General features: G+C 41.4%; 1 protein-coding gene across 3 annotated transcripts; it reads right to left on the bottom strand.

Annotated features, from left to right (window-relative positions):
* Window positions 1-888: 888 nt before the first annotated feature.
* On the bottom strand, window positions 889-16,855 carry PCNX4 (pecanex 4). 3 transcript variants are annotated; one of them, XM_088166347.1, is made up of 12 exons: window positions 16,711-16,750; window positions 13,939-14,032; window positions 12,894-13,620; window positions 11,043-11,222; window positions 10,440-10,954; window positions 9,528-9,628; window positions 9,257-9,379; window positions 8,058-8,421; window positions 5,393-5,496; window positions 3,929-4,965; window positions 3,235-3,421; window positions 889-2,901 (listed from the first exon to the last, which is right to left on the bottom strand). In XM_088166347.1, exons 3-12 carry the CDS (start codon window positions 13,580-13,582, stop codon window positions 2,650-2,652), a joined length of 3,552 nt encoding a protein of 1,183 aa, XP_088022473.1. In that variant the 5' UTR covers window positions 13,583-13,620; window positions 13,939-14,032; window positions 16,711-16,750; the 3' UTR covers window positions 889-2,649. The 3 variants fall into 3 exon arrangements, with proteins under 3 accessions (XP_088022473.1, XP_014726876.2, XP_088022474.1); XM_014871390.2 differs by lacking the exon at window positions 13,939-14,032 and having other exon boundaries at window positions 16,711-16,855; XM_088166348.1 differs by lacking the exons at window positions 11,043-11,222; window positions 13,939-14,032 and having other exon boundaries at window positions 16,711-16,854.
* Between the last annotated feature and the right edge of the window lie 2,398 nt (window positions 16,856-19,253).

A 19,253-nucleotide genomic window follows, 5' to 3' on the forward strand; every position in this document is an offset into this window, starting at 1 on the left:
TAATTCATGTTGATTAAACCCCCCCCTCCAAGTAGAAGGGTGTGGTATAGAGGGTAAGGGTGTCTGGTCTGTGCTTGGGATGTGTTTCCTGGGCACAGTGTGTGTTCAGGGCTAAATCCCTTCATTTCTGACACAACATCAGGACTTACTCTCTGGCCCTTTCTCAGCTCTGCTGCCCTTACACTTCCCTGTATGTAATCAACACCACAATCTGAAGCAAGGAGGTGTTGGGAAGAATTAAATAAATTGTCTGCAGACACCTGGTTAGAAAAGAGAGCAGTTCAGGTGTCACATGGGATAACAATGGGTCCCAAGGTCAGGCCTGTTACTGACTGCAGGACCAGGATGCCATCAGCAATCCCAACAGCAGCCTCTGAACACAGCCAAGGCCAGGGTTGAAGGTGCTCCAATTCCTGAATTCCAAACAAATCAAAGAAATGTTCCAAAGCAAACAGGCCATGGTTCAAGAGCACACAAACAAACCAACAGCTGACCAGGGCCTTGCAGCCCCACAGATCTGTGGGACAGAACAAGAAGCTTTAACTCCTGTTTCTGCCAAAAGCAGAATGCAGACAGGCTGTAGGTGAGGGTACAGTGACCCAGGGTCTCAGGGCTGTGAACACCTGGGGCTGTGCCAAGGGGCTCTGTGAGCAGCGAGAGGGGGTGTGGGACACACTGCCTGTGACAGCAGGGGACAGGATGTGGCATGGCAGTACAGCCCAGTCCTGTGCTCCAGCAGGAACTCTGCCCGTTGCTAATTGTGCTGCTCCATCTGGTGCCAATCAGGATCTCTGCTGGAACACTGGGCCCAGTTATCAGCAGCTCTCCTCAAGGCTGGGGACCAGATGGACAGAACCCAGAGAAAGGAAAGGAAAAGGATCACAGCTCTTTTCAGTTTTTTCTCAACTGGTTTATTCAGTGTACAAAAGACAAAGGATGAGGGCAGAAATTACAGCCATCTTTGAGGACTGCTGTAAAAAAAAAAGATAATTAAATTTTCTGTGACCATACAGAACACAAGTAGTAAAAAATTTACAATAGGCAAGGGAGGGTTAATTAGATTTAGGAAATAACTCCATTTTCCAGCTGCTGCAAGAGCAGCAAAGAACTGAACTGCTTGAGGAGTTCATGACACTCCTCACATTGGAAGTTTTAAATCAGAGTAAACATTTGCCAGGGTAATTCCTTGTGAGAGGGAGCTGAAATAGGTGCTGTCTGTAAGCCCCTTCCACATCACTTCCATGGCTCTGTATTTCCAGATGCAGCTCAGGGCCCAGCATGGCACCAACCAGCTTTGGAAATCCACTACACCACTTGCATAGTTTTTAAAAATCATTTTTAGCCACTACCAAAAGGAACAGCCAGCAACCAAGTACATGATTCTGTGGCAAACTTCAACTGTGACAAAAGGTCTTAAAGGTGAGGAGTAAAACTAATAAATGTGCTTGGACTCAGACAAGGCTGGGTGTTCCAAACCAGTACTGCTTCAGTTATGGAGCAGGTCTGATTTCAATTGATTCTATAGAATTAGGAAATGCAATTATTTATACTCCCTGCCCAGTATTTGCCTACAGTGTAACCACTGACCCACTGAGAAAACACAGTTATGTGCTAAGACTGGTGGTAGTGAACATAATAAATGAGCCACTGGAAATTGGACCTGGACCTGTATTCAAGGCAACCTGTAATGTTACAAACCAGCTGCCCAAGTCTGTTCCGGGCTGTAGTGAGGTTAAAAAAATAAATTACTTCTGGTACAGATAGCTGGATTTTCACCACCCCTCCATCATCAAACTCTCAATGCATTTGTGGAAGACTGATTAGGGAGGTGGACAGAGATTGTAAGTAACAACATATATATATATAATATATATCATATATATGGATATTGGAAGAAGGAGATTAAATCATACCATTTGTTCTTAAAATTTCCTCTGTCCCCTAATTATACAGGCTTACTTCTTTCATCAGTAAATCACACAGGTTATTAGTGTGTCAGAGCACACACTGGTTTACATAAATTCTTTTTACCAAAACAAGTACTTTGGTAAAAATTGTCCTTTACAATTTACTTTAGTTAAAGCATGGCTTTACAACATATAAGGAAGATCAGTGAAAGTCATACAACAAATGCTAGAACTGAACTCAGTCCAATATAAAATGGCCAGAATAAAAAAATTCATATAAATAGTCCTATGTACACTTTGGTTGCCAACTCTGGGGTTGACAACACTACGAGAAGCTGTAACCTGACTGGCAATGCAAGTCACCTGTCCAAGGAAAAAGAAAAGTAAAAATAAATCAGAATGCACCAAAAAAAGTTAATGACCAGAATTATGTTAGTGATCAGAATTATGGTAATGATCAGAATTATGGTACTCTTCTCTAAACTGGAGAAGAGAATTTTAGCACGTGGCTCATAAGCCACACAGGCAATGATGTCTCATGTTCCAGCAGCAAGAAACCAGTCCCCAACTTGCTGCCTGCTGAAGGTCCTGGCCAGCACCATCTCTGTGCCAAGGACATGCCTGGCACCACCACCCTGAGAGTAACTGATCTGTAGCACACAGAGGGAGCACGGACATTGGACTCCCACCATGCAGGGGACAAAGACAAAGCAGCAAGAGCCACAGCTGGAGCAAGGAGAGCCTAGAAGAGAGGCAGCTGCAGGAGCTGCGAGGAGTACACGGGGTAGCCCAGGGGCGGGTCGGCCGCCTGCACGGTCAGGTTGCGCAGCAGGGCCGGGTGTGCCTGGATGCTGTAGCGCTCCTCGTCATCGTTGGTGGCATAGAGCAGCTCCCAGGACAGGTTGGCCCACTGGCCTCGCACAGCTTCAGCATTGAGCTTTCCCACCTGCACTAACAGCTCCTGCAGAGTGAGGACTCGCCCCGTGTAAATTCCCTACAAGAACAAACAGATCATGATGTCCAGTACACTGTCCGAGAAGAGACAAGAGCACTTGGGTTACAAAGGACTGAGTGAAGCTTTGGGACCACACTCTATGAACACTTTAAACACAGCAAAGTATAAACCAGTCCCCTTTGAATTCCAGTGGAGGAGTTGAACTATCAGGAAATATTGCTGCATCTAAAGAACAGTGCAGTGAGGTTTTCAACAACAATGGTGCCAGGTCCTCTTTAGTACAAACTAACCTTGCAGTGCCTTCATGTTTTAGAAAACAATTATAAGGGAAAAAAAGGAATAGTGAAAAACAAACCCAAACTTTGACCTTACCATGCTTGGGTCATGCCCCAGTGAGAACAGGTATGGCTTCTCCTGCAGAACTGCTTGCTGCCACTCCAGGTCTGACACCAGCCCAATGTACCAATCGCTTTCATATTCCTCCAGGTAATTCACCAGCTCTTTGAAGTTCTCTACTGGGCCCAGGCTGGCTTTATCCAGCATAAGTTTAAAGGTGTATCTGAAAGGTGCAGAACATCACATGGTCAGCAGTGTGGCAAAGACAGGAGGGAGAAAGGCTCTTCAAGCCACACACCGTGGAGAGGCTCCACCAACTCTGTCAGTCACTGCCTGTCAGCAGAGTCACTGCCAGTCGGTCTGGGTGTGCTTTTAGCTCACCCACATGGAAAATACATCAACTTAAACATCTCCCATTTCTCTCCAACACTTTCCCACTGCCTGATAATGGATAGTGCCAAATATCTAAATCCAGCACAACTGCTGAGATCTGAGGACAATGTAAAACAGGTTGTTTTTCCCCACTTTACACAGCAGATGGGAGGCAGCTGTTGTGGAAAAGAGAAGAAAGAAAATTCCATACCACATACTTCACTGCCTGGAGTCATGGGCAATATTTATGTACGAAAAACCTACAAATAAATTTAAACTACATAGGTTTAACAAAACATTACTGAAGTGACACTTCTCCGTATAATTTTTCTAATATTATGAAACGGTTTTCTTTTACCTGAATGCTTTTAATGCCAGCTGGAAGAGCTCTGGCTTGCCTGTTAGCCAGTCCAAGCCAGCAGACCAGGGAATGCCACCAGTGTATGCCCTGAACACGTGGCGAGGGGCAGGCACGGCGTTATCCAGCCCAAACAGACCAAAGCAGCACGACAGCACCCCGTGGATGTACAGGTCTTTCAAAGCTTTATCTTTCATAAGGTCTGTGAGTAAACTGGAAGGCTTCTCTTTCAGATGAAAAAAGTCCAGTTGGCTCAAAACAAAGTGGTACCATTCCTCTGGAAACCTCTGCCTCATTTCACTGACTTTGGAAGAAGGCACTGGTGCTGTTCTCCATTCTTCAGGGATGCTCAGCAGCTCCGAGTAAGAGCAACTAAATTCTACATGAGGTAAAACTTCTGGCTGTTTCCCTTTGTCCACAGCAGGCAGCCCAAGCACCACTGCCCTGTTTAATTTATCTTCTGGCGACATTTCTGGTAGGAAATCTTGGCTTTCTGTTTCTACAGACCCTGGAATAGACAGGTGCACTTTTGGTGTCAGTCCCAACTGCTCAGGTTCTTTTCTATCTCTTGTTCTGCTACTGAGTTCAAAATCAAAAATGTCACTATCATCAGTCCAGTCCTCCACTGTATCAACGCTAAAGCTCTCTTCTTCCCTCAGAGCTCTGGATCCTTTCACTGCACCACTATGCTGATTTTCTGGAAATGATCCTTGTTTATTCTTGTTGGCACTGCCTGGGCTTTCCCATGCCTTTGATTTTTTATAACAATACTGCACAAGCATCCATACAAGCACTTTAACAAAATCATCCTTCAGGTGCTTTAAATTCTCATGGGAATCAATTATTCCAGATAACACATTCCTGGCATCAGAATACAGCCTCACAGGAACAACAGTACAGGGAGTCAGGATGTGTCCAAAATGGGGATTGGGAGACAGAATCCTTGTGTGCTCCTGATGTTCAAAGGCCATTTCAAAAATTTCATCCACTCTGTGAGCTTCAGCAGCATGGCAGGATGTTTCCTGCAGTTCTAGCCCCTAAAGCACACATGAAAACAGCTTCCTGTTAGTCTTCATCAGGACATAACTCTGAATGCTAGCAAGCTGCTTGCAACAGAATTATTCTGAACAAGATGACTGTCAGTATTTCCACAACTGAATCTACAAATCTATCTAGAGATAACAGCAATAATAAAGCACTCACTGCAGTATTAGGCACAGATCAATGTCTTAAATAAATCTTTGCTTGATGCAGATTTTATTAGCCAGCTTATTAAAGATACTATGTCACAAGCTAAATGATAAAAAATTTCACATCTGCTGCTCATGTAAATTGCAAGACTAATTAGTTTAACATTCATCTTAGAAAATTAAATGTAAATCGGTTACACTGCTGAAATGTTACACAGCAAAATGTTTGTACAATTTCCAAACATCAACATCTCAGTGCTTAGCATGCAATTACCTTAATGTTAACACCACAGTATGTGAAGCCTTTTTCCAGCACCAAGATCCACATCAGCCTGTCCTGAAAGCGGCACAGATAATGTGACCCAGGCAGAGAGAGACCTAGGCAAGAAAAAAAACAAACAAAAACTGCATATTACCTTTTCTACATGCCAATGAAAGGATTCAACAGCAAACACAAAATATTTCTACATCAACAACACAATCAGTTAACACTGGCTAACTAGCACCTTAGAATCTTGAAGAAACTAGCTGAAATTGCATCTTTGAAAAAGCAAAAGTTGGGAAACCTCACACAACTGTAGGACTACATTATTCATATCAGACCAGGGTTAAACAACTCCACCCTCAATTCCCTTTGCAGAGATGACTTTCATGATTAAAGATCATTTTTGGCTGCATTTCCAACCACACAGTTCCCACTGATGTTCTCTGGAGACCTAAAACCCTTCTCACCAAGAATACATTAAAGAATCATGATATAGCACAGGAGTTTCCTAATGGCCCAATTTGCTATGGAGTAGGAAGTTTATTTGTTACCAGAGAAATAAAAATATAACTGAAATGGAATTTGAAAATCAGGTCGTGAACAACATCAAATTAGTACTCAAAACCCCACAATTTGGCTCTCACTGTAAAAATTAGATGATGCTTATGTCCAAAGCAAAAAAAAAAAAAAAAGTATACTATTTCTCTTTTTTACCTATGTCACAAAAAGAGCAATGCTGAATTTCCTAAAAACTGTTGGTTATACTGTATTCAAACTATAGCCTCCTAACATTGAATGTCAATCCTCTTAACACAATGGTTCTATTCTTAAGCATGACATTTGCTGTCAGTTTATGACCTGCTTCTGCTCTCACTCATGTCTGGTGATGATTCACTTGAAGAGCATTTTAGTTTTAAAATGTTGTAAGATGAAATCAGTGAAACCAACCATTAAGTTGTAGTTAAAATTTAAGTAACCTTTTCTATCCCACTGAGCTAATGAAGTGCATTTTCTTGCTAACATTTTGCAAAGATTTTAATTCCTTTCTTGCTAGCTGTTAAAGCTACTAAAACTCCTTTACACAGAAAAAACTGTGGGTTTAAATTAGTGACACACAAAGTGGTACTGCTTCCTTTTGCACTCATCTAAGAACACCACAGTTTTTCTTGCTTCAAGACATTCATTCACAGATTTTCCCATTAAAGAAGAGACTTTTTACTCCTCAAGACTAGTGTTTTAAATTATTTATTCTGAGGCATACATGCCACCATAGTCATGATGGGAATGGGGAAAAAAACCCTATTAAAATATGTATCTATCTAATATAGGTAGATAAAAGAGATAAATAACATATACATACAGATAGATATATATTATTATATCTATTGTACATATATATTGTACATATAAAACATAGATGGACTAATGCAGTAGACAAACTGAAGTATCCTTTAAAGTAAAAAGACTTCCTAATTATATTTATTCCCTCTCTCTAACCAGTGATGAAAATGCAGCACATGTTTTCTAGTAAAGCACCTGGATATATTCTTCAGAAAAGCATGACTGAGGTTAACTTCCACTGCCTTCAAATATTTGGCCACTTTTTCCAGACATAAGCCATTTTCTAAGAGGCTTATGTAAATATTTGCCTCTTGTCTAAGGGCTACAATCATTTGATTATTTAGGTTACACAGAGGCTGTTTCTCAAGAAAATGACCTTGCAATTTTAAAACAGTTACTCTGTCTCCAGCTGGGAAAAAGACTGGGCATTTCTTCACCTCTGTCTCTGTAATTCTGTAAAAACCCCATATGATGCCTTTCACAGGCTGTAAACACACAAGTGCAGCTACAATCCTATCCCAACTCCCCAACAAGACATGACATTAAATCTTATCAAAGGGTTTGTTCTCAGCTGTTTACTGCTATTTAGGCTACATCATGTATTTCACAAACATCCAGTCAATATTCACCATAACCAATTAACGCAGCCAAATTAGCAAAGTCACCTTCTGGATGCTGAGGGATTGATACAGAGACAGACAGACCTACAGAGAGCAATCTGACAAACATCCTTCTTTATGCTGTCTGGATAAAGAACCAATTTACTGCCTCCAGTTGGGTGAGATCAATGCCTTTTATTGCCAATATATATGCCAATATATATGCCAATTCCATCCTTTCTGTTCAGTACAGAAAGATTAGGATTGATACTGTTTCATCACCATTTAGTATCTTCCTAAGGTAACAAAAGAGTTATTTTTTTACAGGACTGTAACAAGTAGACATCATAGAATCATTAGCTGGCAAAAATCTCCTAGGTCATCAAGCCCAGCCTTTGACTGAATACCACCATGTCCATGAAACTGTATCACAAACTGCTACATCTACTTGTTCCTTGAATGCTCCCAGAGATGGTGACTGGGGAGCCTGTTGCAATGCAGAAATATTTTCCAATATCCACCCTGAATCTCCCCTGGCGCAACTTGTGGCTGTTCCCCCTTGTCATACTGTTGGTTGTACAAGGAGGATAAAAACAACCTGAGCGATCTCTGAATATCAGATTTAACCCACACTGTGAAACGTGGTTTCCAACCACAGCTTCTCCTGCTCTCCAGCAAACCCGCGTTTCCTGAAGCGTTTGGCTGCAGCATTTCAGGACGCTGCCTGTACGTACCCAGGCCGCCGGCCGCCAGCGCGGACTGCAGCGCCGCGGCCAGGCCGGGCACCAGCTGCCGGTAGTACACGGTGTCGGAGCACACGCAGGCGGTGCCGCCCACGGGGCCCGGCCAGCTCCGCAGCGGCCGTGGGAAGCCCACCAGGAACACGGGCAGCGTGAAGAGAGGCAGCAGCGGTGAGGAAAGCAGCGCTGACACGGCCACCAGGGCCAGCAGGACGGGGAAGAAGGCGAGGTTGAGCGCGATCAGGGCGGCGCTGGATCTGCGGCGCTGCTTCTTCTCCGTCCAGGATGTCAGGAGGATGGCGATGGCAAAGTGCAGCTTGGAGAGGAACTGGAAGAGCCGATCCCGCAGGAGACCGACCTGCAGCACACAGACAGGAAACACATGGTGTTAACCTGGAGTGTACTCAGCACAGCTACAGTAATTTGAAGACAATGACTGTTGGAACCCTGAAGCCTGGGAGTTTTGAACTTTCTGTGCTTTCTGGCACTGACCTTCAAAAATACACTTGAGGCCTTAGAGAAGGCTTCCAAATTTGAGTGATGGATTTGGAATCACTGGTGTGTAGTTTGACTAGAAGTGTGTAATTTCACATGGGGAAGGGTTTTGAATTTGGGGTTTTAGAACACAGTAATAGGTAGGGGACAAGACGGACATTCTTGGGCATTGTCTTCTTCTTCCATCTTGTTCCTTCTTCTTCTTGATTTTAGGTAGTAGGTTTTGGTTAAATAGAAAGTACCACTGTGCAGGTCACAGGTGTTTGGCCATTGGGTGAAAATAATATAGATGTTAGTTTTTAATTGGATAATTAGGCCATAAAAGACCTTGTAACGAGCAAGATACAGCTCCATTTTCTTGCTTTTAGCTTGTTAGCTAGAAGTGCTGTAGAACTCTCTGTGCTATAGACAAGAATTAATAAACAACTGAGTCCAAACATGAAAATCCGTCTCTCGTATTTCAATCCCAACTCTGAATAAGAGCAAAGAAAAAAGAAGCTGGTCACTAATATGTGGTGCCACTAATAAGTGGTGCCCCATGTGAGGAATGACCTTCAGATGACTATCACTGCAGTCAGAATATATCTTAGTACAGTTTTTAGCTTTTTATCTGCTGGGTCCTGGGCCCTGTAAATCTCCAACAGAAACAGAGACTTTAGGTAACAACTATCTGCTTAATTTTACATTATGACCATTACCAGCAAGAGTTTGATTCCTGTATCAAGGCTCCTGTTCCACCAGAGATCGGGATTAAACACCAGCATTTGTGCTGCTGACACAACCACCATGTCTAGTAAGGCATTTTCCGTATTCTGCCAGACCTAAAATAGAGATATATTAGAAATACATTAAATAATATAACTGTTTATCTCTGCTTTCAGGACCTGGAATATTTCTTCCAGGTCACCTTGGTACACAAATCATGTAGAAGAGCATTTCTAAGGCTAATATATTTAAATTTCCAATTACCATCCTAAATATCCTTGTGAATCCAATGGAAACAGACACGGAATGCAGGTTTTGTAGCGAATGGTCAAGTGACAGGAATGCTATCATAGCAAACGGAGACACTGCAATTGAAATAAAAGAATCATTGACCTCCTTCCAAAAACATAACAAAAGTCAACAGAGGTAAGCAGTCTTACTGCAGGATGGAAATCCCAGCATAAAAAGAGAAACCTTCCCTTCATCATCACAAACTCTTCTTTGTATTACACTCCCATGATATTGAACAATTTATTTGCACTAATGGCCCAGGAAAACTAACATTTACATCGATGTCTACTTGCTATTAGTTCTTTTTTCCTTTATTTGCTTCTCCAAGAGAATACTCAAATAAGTAAAAATAAACATGGAATAGCAGTCATCAATCTACTTTCCCAAACTACTGCTTCTTTATGAAACGAAATAATTTAAACCAATTTTTTATTCCCTCAAAGTATATGCATTTGTCTCTAACCTACCAGAAAGGAGGCTCTTCCCTTTACTAGCAAGCTCTAAGAACCAAATATTTAGTCAGCTTGAAGACTTTCAACTCATTTTGTTTCCAAGTACATCTTTTCAAAAGTGGGTACTGCAGTTGTAACTAAAATCCTTTAAAAGGCCCTGCTTTCTCAGCTGGGCTTTTAAAAGGCTCAATTTTTTTTTAGGTTCACCCCTATAAAAGAAATAAATAAAATCACTTTCAAATTTAATCACTTTCAAATATGCCAGACCAGTAACCTTGACCTCAATGCACAATTTAACAAGACATCAGCAAGTATTTCCAGCCACTTGGTTTCCCTTGGTTCAATTACAGAATCTTGCACATACAGCATTTCAAGAGTTTTAATCTCCCTACAAGCATCATCTAACAAACAACAGAGAGTGGTGTATTCCTACCTAGTGTTAGTAAAATCCTCCTGACAACACCAACTTTCATTAGCCTTCTTTGCTTCTCCATGAACACAGCCACAGTCCTGACATCCTTTGGGTAAAAAGGGTTTCGGAAGACTCCAAACAAGTACACTCTCTGAATCTCTCTAAGAATCCACAGAATTACAAGGAGTAGGATCAGAATGTAACTTGCTATGGCCTGGGGGCTGGCTTGAGAAAATGATGAGGAGCCTGCAAATTGATGCAGCAGGCTCGCTTCTGTGAGAGCAAATGCCAACACAGTCACATAGAAAATAAATTCCCTCCACCCAAATTGTATCCTAAGACCTCTGTGCGTATTTTTAGATTTGCTGGAGGCTAAATGGCTGATCATGGTGTGTTTGAAGGCAAACCAAATCTCGCTTAGGTTAAGACTCAGTATGAACCCAAATCCAGTCATGAAGAGGATCACACCGAGGGGGCTGGGAATGAAATACGATGCTATTGCTGTTCCAGCAGAAATGAGAAACATTACTAACAACCTGTGAAGGAGAAAATAAAGAAGATTTGCTTGAAAAGAAAAAGGTTATAAACAATGCTGATATATTTTACAATTTTATAAACATTTACTTTGTGTTACTTGACATAGGTGAACCTCCTAGTCCAAACTCCAACAGTTGTTCCATTCCCCAGAGAAACAGTGCATCAAGTGGGGGCAGAATTCCCATTGCCCACAAGAATGGCAGAAAAAGAAACAGGATGTGCAAAATCTGGTTTGTCTGTTCTAGAATGGGTGCGTTGACAGCAAACCTGGATAAAAGAAGAAATGGATTTGATTTCTATGAAGGGAGAAATAACTTCCGTGTGGGAAGACTTCCTGTTTAATTACTACAGCAAATCCCAAAGTAAAAACATTTCACATTCAACCTATAAAATCTAATGAATATCTTTTAAAAGGAAAAATAAGGACATATATTTATGCTTGGGACACTAACACACTAATTAGAACACCAGAACACAGACTAAATTTTCATTTAAAAGATCTGAAGCCTTCAGATGAATACAGTGATGCAATTACCCCGGTTATTTTTGTTACTGTTGTGATAATACACTTCTGCAAAAAAATACTTCTGCAAAAAAGAAAGGTCCCCAGGCTCCAAGGCCTCAACTGTTTAACAAAAAAATTGTAAAAATTTTTTTTCAGAAGCACAAAAGCAAAATTTCATGCAATTTCAAGGCTCGAGATCTAAGCTTTTAATACTGAAAGAACTGCCATGTTGCCTGTACACCTACAGATAATATTGTATATTCCTAAAGAGAGTTTATTTCTACATAAAAGTGTCAAAATATTCCTGCAGAAACACAAAGATCAGTATTAGAAATTTGCATAAATTCTAACCCCTATGTAGTTCACCATTAAAGGTGGTAGATTGCCAAGATATTTGGTTTCTCTCTACTTTTTAATAAATAATCAAGCCTCAGAGGAATTTTATCAGGAATTTCGACAATGTCTTAATCTTCTCCTCAGGAAATTGAATAGAGAATTTGGAGTCCAAGACCACATGTATAATTCTCATACCTCATCTGAAGTGGCAATTAGGGTAAATCATTAACAAAGACATCTCCCAGTGCAAAACTAGCAAATTCAAATATGCTTTTTTTTAATGTATCTGAAGTACCTCAACCATAAAATATGTACATGTGACAAAGTGCTATAAATTTCACCTGATAGGGAGCAAGAATGCATAGAGTAAATCTAAAAGCATCTTGTTTTAGGAGCCTGATCTACAAATACTTCAGCTAAAACACTCATCTGAAAAACACAAATGTGACTTTACTAATTTGTAGACTGACACAGCTCTTTTGTATTGCAAAAGCATTTAAAATCCAAGTTTAAAATCTGTGTAACAAAGCCACAGCGATATTCTCATTTGCTTACCCATTCACTAAAACCAGATTCAGAGGGTGTTTTTTTGGTTTTTTTTTTTTGTTTTTTTGGGGTTTTTTTTTTGCCTGTTGTATAAAAGCCTCTCCTATCACTATACAGAGCTTAAATTAGAAAGCATTCCAGGATGAAATCTGGACATAAATCCAGTAATCCTGAAGCTTGCAGTAGTTGGATTTATGATTCCAGGTCAGGAACATGTTTTTCAAATCCTTCACATCCTTTAAAAGGATATACATGCAAATGCTCCAATACAAAAATATGACAAATGACATGGTAGAAGACAGGTAAAACTATCTCTTACTTACAAACTGCTCTTCCTAGTTTACATGGAACGCTATAAAAATTTAAGAACCTTTCATACACAGCATAGAACCTCAATTTTTATTATATGCATCAATCTTCTTTCTTTGAAGTTACTACAGTTGATTAGAATCTCAAAATAAATTCTCCTCGGAAGAATAATTTAACCTTTTCCATCAAAAATACACAGAATAACCATCACTTTAAGTGGTTAAATACATTATTATGTTTACCTGTGTGCAAGATCCACTGCAATAAAGACAAAAATGTAGAAAGGTCTCATCAGAGCAGTGATTTCATAAGGATCCAGTGCTTGGAAAGTGGCTGTTTCGGTGGCTGTGTTTATGATTAATGAATACTCTCCAATACATATGGTCACCCATCCAAACACAAAGATCACAACAGTTCCTCCAAAGTTGCTATATAACAAGGTTATTCTGTTTGGCAGCAAATACCAAGTTCCCAGCCCACACAATACCCCTGCCAGAAGGGAATGGAATACAGTGTTGATTATGTACTTCTTGCCAGGAATAATAAATTTTACTGTCTCTGAACCCACACAGCTGGAAAATTCAAACTCGTCTTCATCTGTCAGGGTATTCTGAATTTGCATTCTTTCTACTGTCACTGTTTTCTGCTTTGCATAGAGGTTTGTCATCTGAAGAGCAAGTGCAGTAACAAACATGAGTCCTCCTGACAGTGCTGCAGTGCAGAAGTCCTTCATCACTCCCAACTGGTACAGGAGTGTTCCCACTCCTCCCCAAAGCCATGGTGTCAGGAAAAGGATGATCTGGTTCACATAGATGTAAGGAGGGGCACAGTAGCCTAATTTGAGCCGGGGACCTCCCAGCAGAGTCTGAGGGAAGCGCTTCAAGAAGAACTCCTGTTTGTAGTCATTGAGCAGGGGTACATCTGGCCCCATCCTCGTGGCTCAGGAATGCTGGCTGGGGATCATCTTTCCTGTGAGAGAGCAGAAAGGAATACATGAACACATTACTGATTCTGGAACTCAGAACCCAGGGAATTCTCGTGTCTTCTTTTTATTTACCAAGTTACAGTGGAATTCTGACATGTTGCTGTTAGAATTTCCCAGAATGCAACTACCAAGCAAACATCTATTTTAAAATGTGAACACATTCCTTCATCTGAAGGTTGCAGATAAGAATATATAACCTATTCTTGGGAGATGATAAAATCAGCCCATCTCCCCATCAGAATACATTCCTAAAACTGACATTCTTCCCACCCAATCTGATTCCATCACACCTTGCCACAGACCTCAGATTCCAAATCCTGTTAAGGATCTCTGTATACAGTCTGTGATTTCAGTGAACAGCCAGACAAGGGCAGGGATGCAGGCACACAGAGGTCCCTGTAAAAAAATCAGAGCTTTATGGAATAAAGCTTTTTCTACTTAAATATGTTAAAGAATTTAAGTAAAAGTATTACAAATTATTTCCCACATCAGTATTGTTACCATCCTCCCTACACAGCCCAGTTGCAGGACAGGATCTCACTGTAATATAAAATAAACAGTTCACTTTCTGCTTCCTAAAACATATAAAATAAAAAAACTCAAACACAATACTTGTGAGTTGTAGAGGCATCAGCATATATTCTTCTTTGTGCCAATGGAAAAAGTTGAAAGAAAGGAGAAAAAGATACCTGTAGACATTTACAATCACCCATCAAATAGAAATAGGTTTGAATATTCATTTAGAAAGGATCAGGCAACGTAGAAACAAAAAATGCAAGGTGGTAACTATGATATTCAAATATAATTCCATGCTATAATTATGAAAGCAAGAAGCTATGAGTGACAGGCAGAAATTCCCAAGCTAAGAAATAGGGTGAAAAAAACAGCACAAAAAAAGCAGTGCCAATGTCATTAATAATAGTTCTAAGCAAGAGATGGTGTGCTTTAGGAGATGTGCAAGGACTGAAATGCTGACTGACTTTCTTCCACCAGACCTGCACAATGTGATGAATACTCATTACCATCACTGGTGAGGCATTAAAAATTAAATATCTGGCTGCCACAGAATCCTCCAACTACCATGATCTCTTTTTTCTAAAATACCAAATATTTCTGGGCCCTTCTAAGAACAATTCACCTCATTTATTTAAACAGGTATCAGTCACTTGACTGTTGGTAGATGCTGGCCATTGGGGAATGAAGCTGAAACAGTGTAAATGAGATTTTATGCATTATCATGACTGAAAATTTGCATTCTGCATCCACTAAGTCAATACACTCCACCATGAAAAGCAGGACCCCACAGGCTCTGTAACTACTATTTATGTAGACTGTGGATTTTTTGTTTTAATTTTTTCAATAAAACATTGAAAACATGGGGTTTTTTTGGTCACACTATTTCAAACCACTAAGTATTTCTTAAAAGTAAGGAGAAGGCAGCAGTCAGTCCTACTGGAACTAATGGAAAAGACACATGTTGACAATGGAGAGGGGAATTCATCCCAGTCAGCTCAGGAATTTGAAAATGTAACAGCGACACACCCAACTAAAAACAAATTTCACATGTAATTATAAAATATCACAATTCAGTCAATCTTCTTCAGAAAAACAAGCACTGTTTAGGGATACATGGGTGTGGAGCTTAAGTTGCTGGGATAGTTACATGCAGTAGAAGATTTATAGGTATGGAAATTACAGAAGCTGAATTTAAAAAGACAACATAGAACCAATAGGTGCAGAGTTTACCCTGAAAAACAGTTTTTGGGCAGCTGTGTTTTTCTGCTTTGAGAAGAGCTATTTTTGTTTCAAGTTCCAGTCTGCATTTGTGTTTGTCAGTTTATATTGCTAACCAAATGTTAACAAAACATTCCTCTTACAGTTTCTGTGTAAACAATAGGCATCTTTGTGTGAGACACAAGAATCTACACACATAAACAATATAGTTCCACTTGGCTCTGCTCCAAAGTGAGGTGAAATTTTTTTTTTGCTGAAGTTCGCTAACTATGGAAACTCTTCCCTCTGCTGTTCTCCTGGCTTCCACCTAGTCAGGTAGCACATCAGAACTTCAAAGAGGGACTCATCCATGTCTTATTCCTGTGCAAAACCCTAGCAACAAGGCTCCACACATTTGTGAGTGTTTACAGGACCTGGCTTCAATACACATTCCTGACATACAGGCCTGGCCCCACTTGGACAACTTGCCTGGATACCCAAACAACCCCTAGCACAACAGTCTGTCATCACCAGGGGGGATCTGTGCCGCTTGGATACTATCACAGCAAGGATGGAAAAAGGGCTTTAACACCATAAAGTCATGTCATAATTTTTCCCTGCAATAACCTCGTTATGCCTTTATTACAAAGGGAAACAAAGCAAACTTTGCCACAAATTCAGGCAGGAATTCACAGTGGGGCACGAATTTTTATCTAAATGAACACCATCCTTCACGTAGGCTGACGTTGGATCAGCTGAGTTTGGTTTGCTTTTATTTTTCGTGTACAGCTGCCTGCCACTTAAGCAGCTGAAACACATAGGGCTTAAAAATCCTTACCTCAGTGGTCTTACAGGTGTTTTCATGAGAGGATAAGTAAGGGTTACAAACTACCAGCTAGCCAAGCTGCAGGAACAGGTGGGAGGTGAAGGGCAGGCTGTGGCATCCCCTGTGCCACCAAATCCAGACACACCTGTGTGCCCGCACACCTGGTTAAAGATTCCCTGGATGAGCATCCATGGCTAAAGACCCCACTGTGCTGCAGGCCAGCTTCCAGCCAGAACAGGCTGGGAGCCCCTGCTCAGCAGTGCTGATTCCATTCCCCAGCGAGTCCGGGCTCACAGCATTTTAGGACAACGCACCCCATGCAGTTATGGGATGAGCATCCCGGGATCACCTTTGCGAAGGGTCGCTGGCCGCCTCCTCCCGAGGCCCCTGACCACAGCGGCTCCCACCTCCCCTCACCTCTAAATAAAAACACCCAACACCAAGCGACTACAAAAAACACCTCTGCGGTCTCCGGAGCGGAAGGGCCGGGGGGGGCAAACCCGCGGCAAGGAGCCCCGGCGTGGATGGCACCTACCTGTGGCCCGGGCTCGCAGCGGGGCAGAGGCCGGCAGGGCACGGGGCCGAGCCGGCGCTGGGAGAAGGAGGATGAGGATGAGGAGGAGGAGGATGGCGGAGCGGTGCTGTTCTCTGCCCGCCCCTTTCTCCCGCCCCTCAGCCGCCGCCGCCGCCATTTTGCCCGCCTGGGGCAGGCGGTGGGGACGCGCAGCCTGCGGGAAATGGCTCCGGCCCGCTCGGGGCCGCCGCGCTGAGGGGCCGAGGTGCTCCCGCTCCCTCACGGCGGGCAGGGCCCCGCAGCGTCCCGGAACCGATCCGGGTGGGAAAGATCTCTGGCATCATGGAGCGCAGCCCCTGAGCGAACGCGCCGTGCCGGGCAGAGCGTGGCGCTGAGTGCCCGGCCCGTCTGCAGCGACCGTCACTCCAGCGCTTCCCCGGCCAGCCCATTCCAATGTCTGTTCCTTTAATAGACACTGGGAGAAATTCCTCTCATGTCCAGCTTAGCTCCTCGGGTGCATCTTCAAGGTGTCCTCATCCTGTCCCCTTGTTCCTGGAAGCAGATCCCGATGCCCATCCTGTCAGGGACTTGTAGAGAGCGAGAAGGTCCCCGGCATCCTGACATAGTAACAGAATACCCCCAAAAGTTCCCTTAATCTTGAATATTAATGGCCTTTATGTATTAACTAATTCAAGACGCGAGCGCTGGTTTTAGCCTCAGGTAGAACCAAATCCATTCTGTTTTCTTCTAGGTTAAATCAAATGGAGCATTCAGTGGGAAACTGAAATATAAATCCAAATACTGCAGAACTACTTACCACTTCAAATTACTCCCGTTAAAGATTGAGAATATTTAACAGAGCACACATAATATAATTTCTGTCTAATAATTCTAAAATGTATAATTCAGTGTATTAACACCGTAGCACATGTGTCTTAATACCTGTTAGAACAATCACCACGTAAATAGAAATATTTATATCCATTTTAATCTGAGTACCTAATTTAACACACAAGCATGTGCTTGGAATTTTAGACAAAGAATTGACTGTAAACATTTCTTATCAGAAGCATCATAACCTTTTTTAGGTCTGTTAATCTTTATTCTTCAGAGATAATAAAAAGGAGGTTGGATTGGAGAATCCAGTGTAAAACCTTGGAACACAACCAGAAGAAAATGACCATTTGTCTTTATTTAATTTATTTTAAATGTAGTTCAGTGGTACAGATGATTCCAGCCTCCTGGATAATAAATTTTAAAAACGTGGTTTTTTCACTATCACTGATCTAATATTTTTTCACTTTCTCTTCCAAATGTATCTGTTGCAATCCTAATAAAATTATTTATATCTCGTGGGTATTCCAAGGTAAATAGCATCTCTTTGCAATTCCTAAAGGTTGGCAGCAGGTATTTACTTTTTGGATGTCAAGGTTCCTGTCCCAGTTTCCCAATTAGTTACTACTTTGTAAAGATGACAATTCTCTTCTGGAATATTTAAATCCTAAATTCCAGCAGTGGAGTGAGGGAAGCAGACATTGGATTTATTTCTTTGCAGGCTTTGCCGCTTGTGTTCCAAAAACACAGAAAGCTCCTTCAAAACTCTGAGGAATCATTTCCTATATTTTCACTTTTGCTCAAAAGAATAAATCAAAATTTCAGTCAGTGCAAACTCCAAGCTACTGGTGAAGGGAGCATAGTAATTTATTTCTCTTAAGAGTTCTAAAATTTTTCTTGTCCATATAAAATAAAAACCTGCTAACAGAGTAAACTGTTCCAGGTAAATTCTGCTGACCGCCAGCTGTCTTTTTCTGATTATCCCACAATATACAGCTGGAAACACGAACTGTCTCACTGAAATTACAGGACTCCTAATCCTCTTAAAATTACGATACACATAAACTATTTCCAGAATTTGGACTTAGTTTTTGGTTTGCTTATTTTCAGTTTGTGAAAAGTCTCTTAGTCCTAACTCCTTGAATAATAATATGAACATTTCCTTATTTTTAATGATGACTTTGTTTGGAGTAATGCAGGTATAAGTATTTTTCTTACTGACCTTTCTTCTCTTTAAAGATAAACCAAAAAAGTGTTTTCTGTTTGAAAATGCATCTTTGTGTGCAACTATAAGGGTAGGAGAAACAGATGTTTTCTTGCAGTTATTGATTATTAAGAAAGGAAGAGCTTGCAGAATTTTTTTTAAGAAGAGATTTACTGCTAGAGGAAAAAAAATAAAGTTTACTTTCAGATTAGATTATGGCATTGTCTTTTTCCTGATGCCCAAAGTTAATTATTTTATACCAATCTGCAGACTGGCATTCCCAAATGCCAGGTGGGTGGGTGTTAGTGAAATCTGACTCCTTGTTTTACTCCATCTGCTTGTCCTGCATACTACAGGGGACGCATCCTGTGTCTGTGTGCAGGTTTCTGGAAATCTCTGTGTGCTGGATGTGTGTTATCCATCACTACTTTCCCGTGGCTCCCTTCTAAGTAATGCCTTTCGACAATGTGGCTGTAGGCTGGGGGAAAAACACATGGAGGAGCTCACTTCTTTCTGAGTGACTTTA

The sequence above is a fragment of the Sturnus vulgaris genome, chromosome 6, assembly GCF_052056855.1.
Source record: "Sturnus vulgaris isolate bStuVul1 chromosome 6, bStuVul1.hap1, whole genome shotgun sequence".
Lineage (NCBI taxonomy): Eukaryota > Metazoa > Chordata > Aves > Passeriformes > Sturnidae > Sturnus > Sturnus vulgaris.

Bases quoted from the DNA above. Each gene is read 5' to 3' on its own strand.
- PCNX4 (XM_014871390.2), bottom strand. From the start codon at position 13,582: ATGGGGCCAGATGTACCCCTGCTCAATGACTACAAACAGGAGTTCTTC. The intron at 11,223-12,893 runs GTAAACATAATA...TCTTTTATCCAG, and splicing joins GCAGTGGATCTTGCACACAG to GTTTGCTGTCAACGCACCCA. The intron at 10,955-11,042 runs GTAAATGTTTAT...TCTCCTTCACAG, and splicing joins CCTATGTCAAGTAACACAAA to GTTGTTAGTAATGTTTCTCA.